This window comes from Otolemur garnettii, unplaced genomic scaffold, assembly GCF_000181295.1.
Source record: "Otolemur garnettii isolate 467f Iridium unplaced genomic scaffold, OtoGar3 scaffold00140, whole genome shotgun sequence".
In the NCBI taxonomy this organism is placed as follows: domain Eukaryota; kingdom Metazoa; phylum Chordata; class Mammalia; order Primates; family Galagidae; genus Otolemur; species Otolemur garnettii.
The window spans coordinates 2,061,721-2,074,814 of NW_003852535.1; the positions used below are offsets into that span (position 1 = coordinate 2,061,721).

Genomic DNA, 13,094 nt, shown 5'->3' on the forward strand with positions numbered 1-13,094 from the left:
CTGGATGGATTTTTAAGGGCATTATGTTGAGTGAAAAAGCATCTCAAAAGTAATAGATGGTAGTTCCCCCTTATGTGTGGTGAATATGTTCCAAGATCCCCAGTGTATCCTATCGAGCCCTATATATACACCAAGTCTTTTCCTATATATACCTATGATAAAGTTTAATTTATATATAGGCACAGTAAGAGATTAACAACAATAACTAATAAAATAGAATGTAACACTATACTGTAATAAAAGTTATATGAATGTAACTCTACAGGCATGCACCACTACATCCAGCTAGTTTTCTATTTGATCTCTCTCAACATATCTTTTGTCCTCAGGAAATTGAGATAGTAAAAAGCGGAACCTTGGATAATGGGGGACTTCTGTAATGTGATTTCATTTATATAGTGTTCTCTTTTTTTTTTTTTTGAGACAGAGCCTTAAGCTGTCCCCTCTGGGTAGAGTGCTGTGGCATCACAGCTCACAACAACCTCTAACTCCTGGGCTCAAGCGAGTCTTCTGCCTCAGCCTCCCAAGTAGCTGGGACCACAGGTGCCCACCACAATGCCTGGCTATTTTTTTGGTTGCAGCCATCATTATTGTTTGGGGGCCTAGGCTGGATTTGAACCCGCCACCTTAGGTGCATGTGGCTGGCACCTAAGCCGCTTGAGCCACAGGCGCCGAGCTATATAGTGTTCTCGAAACGACAACTTGCAGAGATGGAGAACAGATTAATGGTTGCCAGGGGCGAGCATAGGGAGGAGGGTATGACATGAAGAAAGAACACACAGGAGTTTCTTTGGGTGACAGAATAGTCTACATATTGATGGAGGTGAAGGTTACACAAATCTATGCATGTGAAAATATATAGAACTAGACTCCAAAACCCAAGAGTGGGTGAATGTAAAAACTCCAATGGGAACTTCCTGGTTCTAACTGTACAGTAATTATGTAAGATGTTAACATTGGGGGATGCTCAGGGAACAGGATATGAACATTTTCTAAACTTTTTTTTTTCTTTTTTTTAAAGAGACTGGGTCTTGCTCTTGCTCAAGCTGGTCTTGAACTTTCGAGCTCAAGCAATTCACCCACCTCAGCCTCCCAGAGTGCTAGGGTTACAGGTATGAGCTACCATGCCTGGCCCAATTTTCTAAATGTTTTAAGCAACATCTGTGTGAGTCTAAAATTCTTTCAAAATAAAGTTTTCTCCACAGTGTGGTATGTCAGATCTCTGAGGCTGGCACTTAGGAGCACGGTTCTGGAAGCTCCCCCAGGAGACTAGCCCGTACACAGGCTTCTTTTTGCTTTCCCTTATTGACCTCTAGCCTTATGTATGGTGGGAGGGGAGAGAGGTTGAAAACACAGCTGATGGCTGGGCACGGTGGCTCATCCCTGTCATCCTAGCATTCTGGGAAGCTGAGGCAGATAAATCACATGAGCTCAGGAGTCCAGACCAGCCTGAGCAAGAGCGAGACCCCATCTCCACTAAAAATAGAAAAACTAGTTAGGTGTGTGGTATGCACCTGTAGTCCCAGCTACTTGGGAAGCTTGAGGCAAGAGGATCTCTCGAGCCCAAGAGTTTGAGGTTGCTGTGAGGTATGACACCATGGCACTCAACCCAGGGCAACTGAATGAGGAAAGAGAGAGAGAGAATGGAAGAAAGAAAGGGGGGGGGTGGCACCTGTGGCTTAGTGAGTATACCGAGGGTGGTGGGTTCAAACTCAGCCCCAGCCAAACTGCAATAACAACAAAAAAATAGCCAGGCGTTGTGGTGGGTGCCTGTAGTCCCAGCTACTTGGGAGGCTGAGGCAAGAGAATCGCCTAAGCCCAAGAGCTGGAGGTTGCTGTGAGCTGTGATACCACAGCACTTTACCAAGGATGACAAAGTGAGATTCTGTCTCTAAAAAAAAAGGAAAAAAGAAAGAAAGAAGGAAGGGAAAGGGAAAGACAAGAAAAGAAAAAAGAAAACAGCTGACAGCTGATCTAGGGGATTCCTTTTGTTTCACTGAACACCTCCTTCTTGTCAGCTTTTGTCCAAGAGGAGCTATGGATCACACAACCAGACTGCCAAGCTCACACCTCAATGCGGGTCCTGGGCCTGGCAACCAGGCTAGAATTCTCCACTTACCAGCTGTGTGGCTGCCAGGAAGTTACTTAACCTCTCTGTGAGCAACCCAAACTCTGCTACCGATCATACCCACTCCATAGGGTTGCTGTGAAGAACACATGAGACGATTCCATTTTAGTCTCTTCAAAAAGCACCAGAAGATGTTTAGGGAGCTGGCTCTGTGAGGCTTCCTTTCCGGGGGAGGTCGACAACGATACATGAGGGAAACCACATGCAACGTGAATACGCACACATACAAAAATTGGGTGGCCTGATGGAGACCAGGTGGTCGGGAAGGCCTTGCCAGCCTCAGGAAGCAAGGAGAGGGCCCAGGAGAGGCTGCGAAAAACCCAGACAAACCAGAGACACCCAAGGATACCTAGAGACCAGAGACATCCAGAAACTGAGGGATTCAAAGAAACTGAAAGACTCAGAGACCAAAGAGACCCAAGAAGACTCAGAAAGACCTGGGGGACCAAAAGACCTAGAGGGGCCAAGAGATTCAGAGATACTCAGAGTCCCAGAGACCTTGTCCCAGCAACGTGCAATCAATGAATGAATTAAAACTTGCCCGCCCGGCCCCTGCGCCCTGGCCTCACTTCCCACCTAAGCACCTTACTTCTGCATTTATCAATGGAAGAACGGGGGTCATGGCCCCCTGGCCATCCTGTGGGGGTTTCAAGACCTGGGGTCCAGCTTCCCTCTTGTAGGTGATGGAGCGTTGGAAAAACTTACACCTCAGGAAGCCGCAGCTGGGAGGTGGATGGTGGGTGGATTCACAGTTAAGGTAGGCTGGGAGGACCAATTCTCGCTCCTCCCCAGCAAGAGCCTGATTGGTGGAGGGGCTGCCTAGGGCGGGGCATTTCCACTCTCCACCCACCCCCCACCCCACCCCACCCCCGCAACCCTGCGCCGGGCTATAAAAGGCCACTCGCAGGTGGCCTGGGAATTATGCTGTGGGTAGCTCCAGAGCTCCGGTAAGGCTTTTTGTTGGGAGTGCTTGGGCTGCTTTGGGGGGGGGGCTCAGAGGAGGTGCCCAGGTTGACCCAGTTTGTGTACGGCAACTTCTCTTGCACCCCTTGGTTAGCGTTTCTCTCTTGGAGGATGAGGCCCAAGTTTGGAAAGTAACTAGAAATGTTTGAGGTGGCCTCACCTTAACTTGCTCCAAATCCAAATATTTGTCTAACATAATTTCTCTCTCTCCGCCATATCCCCCCTATGTTTGGGGTCGGTAGCACTCCATTTTTCAGTGCAGAGCGGAGTGGTGGTGGTGGCCACCATGGGTTGAGGATACCAGAGGGGCAAACCCGTAAACTCCTGGGCTTCACGTTCAAGTGGCTGTGAGGCCTCACACTTCGGTTTCCTAATTTAAAATGCGTCTTCTGTTAAACGTGCCTCCTTAGCAGGACGGAATAAAACGCCACCCCAAGGCACTTAACACAGCTCTAGGCACTTAGGAAGCCTGGACAGTGTCTGTGGCTGCTGCTCTTGCCCTCTGGCCTGGGGTACCAGGTGGAAAGTGGTGCTGCAACCTCCAGATGCTCTTTGCTTCTTTTCTGGCCTCCCCCCCCATCCTTGCTGCCCTCTGTTCTGAGCCCCCAAGGCTCAGCATCCATCCCTCCCCCATCCTAGTCTTCTGGTCTCAGTCCCTTGGTCAATGAGAGGTCTAGGGTGTAGGTGCTAAGTCCTGAGCCTGCCTTCTCTACAGATCACCCTGCCCCATCCTACCCTGCTCCACCTCCACCCCCAGTGAGATGAGTGAGGCCCAAGACCCTGCCTATGTCCCTGTGGTTACTACTCACTTGAGCCTGGGGGGCTGCAGCTGGCAAGGAGGAGGCACTGGGTTTCTCCACTCCCGGCAACACAAGGAGCTCCAGGCCTTCCTCAGTCTTCTGGGTGAGTTTCCTTTGGAGGCTGGCATGAGAGGGACTGTGGGGCCCAGTGTGAGAGCAGATGTGAAAGACAGGATCTATCCGGCTGTCCATGTAGGCCTGAGGCCTCTGTCCCTACCCTCATAGGTGGCTCAGCTTTGGCGGGTTGGGGTATTCCTGTCAGAAGGTGGGTTCAGTGGCAGCTTGGGCTTTGAAGCTTCTAATGCCACTCTTTGGGAGGTGGTGGTAACCTGGGCCCCCTGTTTCTCTACCCCTAGAGGACAGCCTCATCCAGGAATTCCTCTCTAAAGACCCCTGCTTCTGGATTTCGGATAAGGTGAGGCAGTATAGTGGGGGTGAGGTTGAACTAATGGGAATGGAGTGCAGCTTTCTTACTGGGTCACTGGTCTGGTGGGAAGAGCCACTCCCTTCCCATCCTTAGACCTTTTTCTGTGTAGGCCCCTCCCCACCATTCTACCATCTTTTCTTCACTGTACCAAAACCTCCTTGGGTACAAGTGGCCCTGGCCCCCAGCCCCTCCTCCCCAGAGCTAACTCCAGCCCCCCTCTTCTGTCTCTGCAGTATCTCCTGGCGATGGTGCTGGTCTACTTCCAGCGTGCTCACCTGAAGCTCAGCGAGTATACCCATAGCAGCCTGTTCCTGGCACTGTGAGTGGTGGGGTGGGCAGCAGTGGAACTTCTTGGGAGGTGTTCAATGGGGCCAGGCAGATGCTGTGGCCTCTGCTTGCCGACCCTGTGCTGTTGTGGCTAGGTACCTTGCAAATGACATGGAGGAGGACCTAGAAGAGCCCAAATGTGAGATTTTCCCATGGGCCCTGGGAGAAGATTGGTACCTTCAGGTGGGAAAATTCCTGCACCAGAGGGACAAGCTATGGGCACGGATGGGCTTCCAGGCAGTGGTGAGCCGCCAGTGCTGTGAGGAGGTGAGGCTGGGCAGCCTGCTGGGGTGGTAGGAAGGCTGAGCTTGCCCTGCATTCACCATCCCCTCTGCCTCTCCCAGATCATGGCAATGGAGCCATCCCACTGGGCTTGGACTCGGGAGCGGCGCCCCCACCATGGCGGGGTTCAGAGGGGCTGTCCACAGGTCCCAGGCCGCTTCCCCCGGGGCCCTGGCCTCTCACCACCCCACTGTTCCCTCTGTGGCTCATCCCAGCACCACAGCCACCACCATCCTTTGCCTGCATTATCCAAGTGCCCAGCCCTGACCTCAGAGTGCCATCATCCTCATTCCCAAAATTATCTCTCAGGGGTCAAAAACCCCTGGGGTGGAGAGTTTCTCATCATTTTGCCCCCTCAGATGCAGCTAGAGCCAGGCACCTACACCTTCCACAGTGAGTTGGGGACAGGAGCTAGGGGATTAGTGGAGTCCGGGAGGCAGGAACTGGGGACCAAGAGAATGGGAGGGAGGAGCACACAAACCTGGGGGAAGGCTCTGACCTCCTAGCTGGGTGGACTTGGCTAGTTTCCCCTCTGAGCCTCTCTCTCCTCTCCCAGTCTTCCCAAAGCCTTCACCACGCCCCAGGCGCTGATGCCTCACAGAGGGAAGAACAGCCCACCAACTGGCCGATGACCACTGACCATTCCCTGCTGGCTGTGCCCCACCTCTAGCCTCCAGTCTTATGGGTCTCAGGCTGGCAGTGCCACCCCCATCCCTTCCTCCCAACCTGCAACTTCTAATAAATTTGTGTCCACAGGACAACAACTATGCTTAGGTCCTGGCTTGCCTCCTTGACCTGGGGTTGGGGTGGGAGGGAGAGGTCTGCCAGGATTAGGATTTGTGGGCACAGGCACCCTGCCCCTTCCCATTGGTAGCTACTTGCTGTCATCCTTGGCTGTAGTTCCATCTTTGGTAATATCTGTCACCTATGGATGATGAGAGCTACACAACATAGATGGGATTTAATGAGATGAGGTTTATGTGGCCCTTAGAAGATGGCCTGGAACCTACTGGGGGAAAAACTGAGATGGAAAACAGCACCATATTCAGTCTAGAATTGTCTTCAGGGCTAAGTCTATTTAGGAATAAGACTTGTTTTCCCTTCCCTGGATTGCAATAAAATATAATGTAATTATAAAACAACCTCTCTGTCCTCAAAAAGGCATAATGAGAACTCAAGAGAGTAAATGTCTTGTTAATGGAGGTGATGGAAAGGCTTCGCAGAGAAGGTGACATTTGGACTGGGTATTCATGGAAAGACTGTCTCATGCACCAGTTACTAGGGAAGCTGTAAGCATCAGTCCCAGTTACTAGGGAAGCTGAGATGGGAGCATTGCTTGAGCCCAGGAGTTTGACGTTGCAGTGGGCTATTATTGCAGCACTGCACTTTAGCCTGGGTGACAGAGATCCTTTCTCTGATTAAAAAAAAAATTTTTTAATAAATACTGTATTTGGAAAATAGCTGGGCATTGTGGTAGGCACCTGTAGTCCCAGCTACTTGGGAGGCTGAGGCAGGAGGATCACTTGAATATAAGAGTTTGAGGTTGCTATGAGCGGAGATGCCACGGCAATCTACAAGGGTGACCAGGTGAGACTCTGTCTGAAGAAAAAAAAAAAAAGACTATCTTTGGGGCCAGACAGTTATTTAAAATTTAAATTCCAGGGCCCTATGTGACCTTGACACATTATTTAATTTCTCTGTGCCTCCACTGCCTCACTGTAACACAGTTTTTGTTTTTATAGAGACACAATCTCACTCTGTCATCCAGGCTGAAAGGCTAGGGCCTGATCATAGCTCACTGTAACCTTGAATTCCTGGCCTCATGCAATCTTCCCTCCTTTGTCTCCCAAAGTGCTGGGATAACAGGCAGGAGTCACCTTGCCGGGACTAGTGGTGGTGGTTTGGATTTCTTTTTTTTTTTGGTATATTTTTATTTTTTATTTATTTTTTGAGACAGCATCTTACTTTGTCACCCTTGGTAGAGTGCAGTGGTGTCATACCTCCCAGCAACCTCAAACTCCTGGGTTTAAGCGATTCTCTTGCCTCAGCCTCCCAAGTAGCTGGAACTACAGGTGCCCGCCACAATGCCTGGCTATTTTTAGAGATGGGGTCTCGCTCTGGCTCAGGCTGGTCTCGAACATGTGAGCTCAGGCAATCCACCCACCTTGGCCTCCCAAGTGCTGGGACTACAGGCGTGAGCCACCATGCCCAGCAGTGTATTTTTAAAGAAATGGGATCTTCTTGTGTTGCCCAGACTGGTCTCAAACCCTGGTCTCAAGCTATCCTGCCTCAGCTTTGAGTCACTGAGATCATAAGTATAAGCCACCATGCCCAATGTAAAATGGGTTTGATACTAAAATGGGTTTGTAGGATTTGAATGGGTTAATCCTATGGAAGGGTTTAGACATGTGCCTGGTGTGAACAGGTGTGAGCCATGGGTGCTGCAGTAGGAAAAGACCTCTGCTCATGGAAAAGCTATTGAAGAAGGTGTGTTTGGGGAGTGCCCTAGAATAGCGATGGGGAAGGCTGGGGGAGTTTGGACAGAGGTAAGAAAGCCTGGAAATTGAGGACATTAGAAGCCAAGACTAGGGCTAGGCGAGGTGTCTCATGCCAATACTCTGGGAGGCCGATGTGGGAGGATCTCTTGAGCTCAGGAGTTTGAGACCAGCCCTGAGACCAGCCCTGAAACCAGCTTGGGATCAGCTGGGGCATTGTGGCAGTGCCTGTAGTCCCAGCTACTTGGGAGGCTGAGGCAGGAGGATTGCTTGAGCTCAGGAGTTTTGAGGTTGCTATGAGCTAGGCTAATACCACGGCACTCTAGCCTGGGCAAGAGAGTGAGATTCTGCCCAGAAAGAAGATGGGCTAAAGAGCATAAAAGATGAGGTTAGACAATTAAGTTATCAAACACATCCTAGAAAAAGTGCTACATACCTCTATGCTGAGTATCACTATGGATAGCAGATGGCCACGGGAAGTACCATAGTACTTCGAAGGTGACCATAGTAATATTCAGCAATAAGTTATATAGCACTTTTTCTAGGATGAGTTTGAGAAAATTGACCTCATATTCATATGTATATTTTGAATCTAGAGTCACCTTCCTCCCCATGACACTAGCCACTTGGTTTCTTGCCCCAGAAGCAATGACAGTATGGTTTATTTTGTCCTTCAGAGCAAATCTAAACATACATAATCAAATGTGGTATATAATAAAAACAATTTTTTAATGTATTTGGTAATATTGGATTGCTGACACTGAGCTCTCAAAACCCTTGGAATTGTCTGAGTGATAAGAGTGCCTTTTGTTCATAGCAAGCTCCTGAGTTTATACTAATGAGGTGACTAGGTGGTGGCTGGGAGCTGAGGACATAGAGATGCTGGGATGGTGGGAGAGGGCACGGAAGCTCTGAACTCCCATCCGTAATACCTCACCATATGCATCTCTTTCATCTGGCTGTTCCTGGGTTGCTATCTTTGTAATCATGAGGTAATACTGTAGTAAGTACAGCACTTTCTCAAGTTCTGTGAGTCTTCTACTAAATTATCACACCTGAGAAAGAATTGTGGGAACCCCTGAAAGTATAGCTGACCAGGCAGAATTGTGAGTTGCCAAGGCATCCTATTTGTGGCTGGCATCTGATGTGGAGGCAGTCTTGTGTGACTGAATCCTTAACCTAGCAGTCCCCAACCTTTATGGCACCAGAGACCGGTTTCATGGAAGACAATTTTTCCATGGACTTGGGGGATAGCTTTGGGATAATTAGAGCTCATTACATTTATTGTGTACTTTATTTCTATTATTATTACACTGTAACATATAATGGAATAATTCTACAACTCAATGCAGAATCTGGGAGCCTTGAGCTTGTTTTCCTAGTTCATAGGATTCTGACTTAAAGCCTGCAGCTAGATGCAGTTGTACAATTGAAGTATATCAACTCACTTGCTACTAGAAAGCCTGCTGCCAGATGCAGCTTGATTTTCACTTACTACTCACTGATAGGGTTTTGATGAGTCTGTAAGCAATTGATTTATTATGGTCTCTGTGCAGTTAAACCTCTCTGCTAATGATAATCTGTTCCAGTGCTAGCATCACCTCCTCAGCTCCACCTCAGATCATCAGGCATTAGATTCTCATAAGGAGACTGCAACTCAGATCCTCTGCATTTGCAGTTAACAGTAGGGTTCAAGCTCCTTTGAAAGTCTAAGGCTGCCCCTGATCTGACAGGAGGCAGAGCTTAGGCTGCAATGGAGCAATGGGAAGTGGCTATAAATACAGATGAAGCTTTGCTCACTCCCTGCCACTCACCTCTTGCTGTGCAGCTCCATTCCTAACAGGACACAGATTGGTACTAGTATTGGTCCTTGGCCCAGGGGTTGGGGTATAGACTTTTAATGTAAAAAATAAAATTTATGTCTTTTAGGTTTGTATCATAGTTTTAAAAGACCCTTTCCACACTAAAAGTATTAGTAAAAATGATACTTTTCTTTTTCTTTTTTTGCATTTAAATCTTAAGGTCATCTGGAATGTCTCCTAAGATGTAAATTATGAATTCAAGTTTATTTTCTCCCTTTTTCTTGATGCCTTTTATTGAATAATTCATCTTAACAGATTTGAAATAGTACTTTTATCATGTACTAAATTCCTGTTTGTATGTGGATCTGTTTCTAAATTGCTCTATCTTCCATTGATCTATATGTGTCAGTATCCCACTTTCCTGATTACATTTTATTTTATTTTATTTTATTTTTTTGAGACGGAGCCTCAAGCTGTCCCCCTGGGTAGAGTGCCATGGCATCACAGCTCACAGCAACCTCCAACTCCTGCGCTCAAGCGAGTCTCCTGCCTCAGCCTCCCAAGTAGCTGGGACTACGGGCACCCGCCACAATGCCTGGCCATTTTTTTTTTGGTTGCAGCCATCATTGTTGTTTGGCGGGCCGGGCTGGGGATTCGAACCCACGACCTTAGGTGTATGTGGCTGGCGCCTTAGCCGCTTGAGCCACAGGCGCCCAGCCCATGATTACATTTTAAATATCAATTTGTCATGTTTTAACATCTGGTAGGGTTAGTCTTCACTAATTATTTCTTTTACTTTCAGAACATTCCTGCTTGTTTAATTTTCTGTATGACCTTTAAAACCAGTTTTTCTAGTCTTTTACCACCCCTGAAAAAAAGCCTTAGTTTTTTTTTTTGTTTTCTTTTTTGGCTTTTTTTTTTTTTGTCCAGGATAGAATGCCGTGGCAACAGCCTAGCTCATAGCAACCTCAAATGCCTGGGTTTAGGTGATCCTCTTGCCTCAGGCTCCCAAGTAGCTGGGACTACAGATGCCCAACACGCTCGGCTAATATTTTGTATTTTTAATAGAGACAAGGTCTCAATCTTGCTCCAGCTGGTCTCAAATTCCTGAGCTCAAGTGATCTTCCCACCTCAGCCTATAAGAGTACTAGGATTACAGGTATGAGCCACTGTTCCCTGCCCCCGCCACCTCCCTCCCTTAGAATTTTTAATTGTGGAGCCAGGTGCAGTGGCTCATGCCTATAATCCTAGCACTCTGGGAGTCCAAGGCACATAGATTACATGAGCTCAGGAGTTCAAGACCAGCCTGACCAAGAGCGAGAACTTGTCCACCTCTACTAAAAACAGAAACTAGCTGGGCTGGGCCCAGTGACTCATGCCTGTAACCTAGCACTCTGGGAGGCCAAGGTGGGTGGATTGCTTGAGCTCAGGATATTGAGACCAGCCTGAGCAAGAGCAAGACCCAGTCTCTAAAAAAACAAATAGCTGGACACTGTGGCAGGTGCCTGTAGTCCTAGCTACTTGGGAGGCTAAGGCAAGAGAATCACTTGAGCCCAAGAGTTTGAGGTTGTTGTGAACTATGTGACTCCATAGCACTCTGCTGAGGGTGACAAAGTGAGACTCTGTCTCAACAACAACAACAAAAACAGAAAAAAGAATTAGCCAGGAATGGTGGCAGGCACCTGTAATCCCAGCTACTCAGGAGGCCAAGACAAAGAGGATTGCTCAAGCCCAAGAGTTTGAGGTTGCTGTAAATTATGACGCTATAGCAGTCTAACCAGGGTGATAGAGTGAGACTATCTCAAAAAAAAAAAGAATTTTTAATCATGATAAATTTATAGATCAAAACTGACATGTTTATGAAGCATCTTTGTCTTTAGAACGAGGTGTCAGTCCCCTACCCTCTACTTCTTTTGGGTGGCACCAATGGCCAGTAACCCCCAAACCTCTATTTTGAGCATCAGGCTTCTTGCCCAACCTAGGCATCTCCCCTTAGAAAGGGGATCCCATAATACTACACAAACCTGATCCTGTACTGCCCCCCAGCTCAGTGTGAGGTTTCCCCTTCTCATTAGTCTGTTCAGGCGCTAGAGCCAGATCAAGGGTCTGGAGTTTGCCTTTGATCCCGGTCTCCAGGCACTGAATCTAACCAGTGATTTAAGTTCTATTGTTTGTTTGTTTGTTTTGAGACAGAGTCTCAAGCTATCCCCCTGGGTAGAGTGCCATGGTGTCACAGCTCACAGCAACCTCAAACTCTTGTGCTTAGGCGATTCTCTTGTCTCAGCCGCCCAAGTAGCTGGGACTACAGGCACCTGCCACAACACCCAGCTATTTTTTTTACTGTTGTTGTAGTGTCATTATTGTTTTAGCTTGCCCCAGTGGGGTTTGAACCCACCAGCCTCAGTGTATGTGGCCGGCGCCCTACCCACTGAGCTACGGGCGCCACGTTAAGTTCTATTGTTAACAGCTTTATCGAGGTATAATTGACATAAAAGAAACCACACATATTTAAAGTGCACAATTTTTGTTTTGATACACCCATGAAACCATATAAACATATCCATCTCTCCTCAAAGTTTCCTCAAGCCCCTTTGCAATCTCTCCCTTCTATCTTTTCCCACCTACCAGTCCCCTCCACTCCCAGGCAACCATTGATCTGCTTTCTGTCACTAGATTAGCGTGCATTTTCTAGGATTTCATATAAATGGAACTACATAGCACATATTCTTGTCTGGCTAGCTTCTTACACTCGGCAGAAGTATGCTGAGATGTAGCCATTGCTCCTTTTTATTGTTGAGTAGAATTCCATTACACTACATACCATAGATTTTTTTTCCTTTTGTTTACTCATCACCTGGTGATGACCATTTGTTGTTTCTAGTTTTTGGCTATTATAATGAAAACCATTATGAACATGTGTGCACTCTTCAGTATTGCCTAGTAATGGAATGGCTGGGTCATATAGCAGATGGATGTTTGAACTTTTTAAAGACAGACTTTATTTTCTAGAGCAATTTTAGGTTTACAGAAAGCTTTTTCAGAAACTACAGAGTTGCCATACACCCCTTCTCCCCTTAGCATAGTTTCTCCTTTAATGAACATCTTGCATTAGTGTGGCATACTCCTTACAAGTTACAACTGATGGTCGGTTTTGATACAATATTATTAACTCAAGTCCAAAGTTTACATGAGGAGTCACTTGTAGTGTTGTACATTCTATGGGTTTGCATAAATGCATAATATCTCGTAGCCATCATCACAGTTTCATACAGAATAGCGTGACTGCCCTCCAAATGCCTGTGCTCCACCTGTTCATCCCTCCCTCCGCTTCCGAAATCCTGGCAACTTCTGATCCGCTTGGTATCTCTAGTTTTTTTGTTTTGTTTTGTTTTTTTTTTTTAAAGAATGTTGTATACAGCAGTTGGAATTACACAGTAGGCAGTTTATTCATGCTTTTTAAAATTTAACAATAGCTTTTTAAAGTTTCACCATATCTTTTTGTAGCTTGATAGCTCATTTCTTCTTATTGCTGAATTTTTATTTTTATTTATTTATTTATTTGAGACAGAGTCTCACTTTGTTACCCTCGGTTGAGTGCTGTAGCATCATAGCTCACAGCAACCTCAAACTCTTAGGCTCCAGCAATTCTCTTGTCTCAGCTTCCTGAATAGCTGGGACTACAGGCACCCACCACAACACCCAGCTATTTTTAAAGACAGGCTCTTGCTCAGGCTGGTCTCTTGAACTCCTGAAATCAAGCAATCCACCCCCCTCAGCTTCCCAGAGTGCTAGGATTATAGGGATAAGGCCTAATTTAAAATTTTTTTCATACAGATGGGGTCTTGCTCTATTGCCTAGGCTAGTCTCAAA

The 13,094-nt window shown here is 47.1% G+C and overlaps 1 protein-coding gene across 1 annotated transcript; it reads left to right on the forward strand.

The window, feature by feature from the left end:
* The first annotated feature begins 3,049 nt into the window (after window positions 1-3,049).
* Window positions 3,050-5,518, forward strand: SPDYC (speedy/RINGO cell cycle regulator family member C). Its single transcript, XM_023518431.1, has 7 exons — window positions 3,050-3,075; window positions 3,807-3,994; window positions 4,248-4,306; window positions 4,552-4,637; window positions 4,741-4,912; window positions 4,990-5,320; window positions 5,484-5,518. Exons 1-7 carry the CDS (start codon window positions 3,050-3,052, stop codon window positions 5,516-5,518), a joined length of 897 nt encoding a protein of 298 aa, XP_023374199.1.
* The last annotated feature ends 7,576 nt before the right edge of the window (window positions 5,519-13,094 follow it).

What these genes read in the sequence shown, in the direction of transcription:
- SPDYC (XM_023518431.1), top strand. Translation starts at nt 3,050, where the DNA reads ATGCTGTGGGTAGCTCCAGAGCTCCG. An exon ending in GGCCTTCCTCAGTCTTCTGG is followed by an intron (nt 3,995 to 4,247) that starts GTGAGTTTCCTT and finishes CTCTACCCCTAG; the next exon opens with AGGACAGCCTCATCCAGGAA. An exon ending in AGCAGCCTGTTCCTGGCACT is followed by an intron (nt 4,638 to 4,740) that starts GTGAGTGGTGGG and finishes TGTTGTGGCTAG; the next exon opens with GTACCTTGCAAATGACATGG.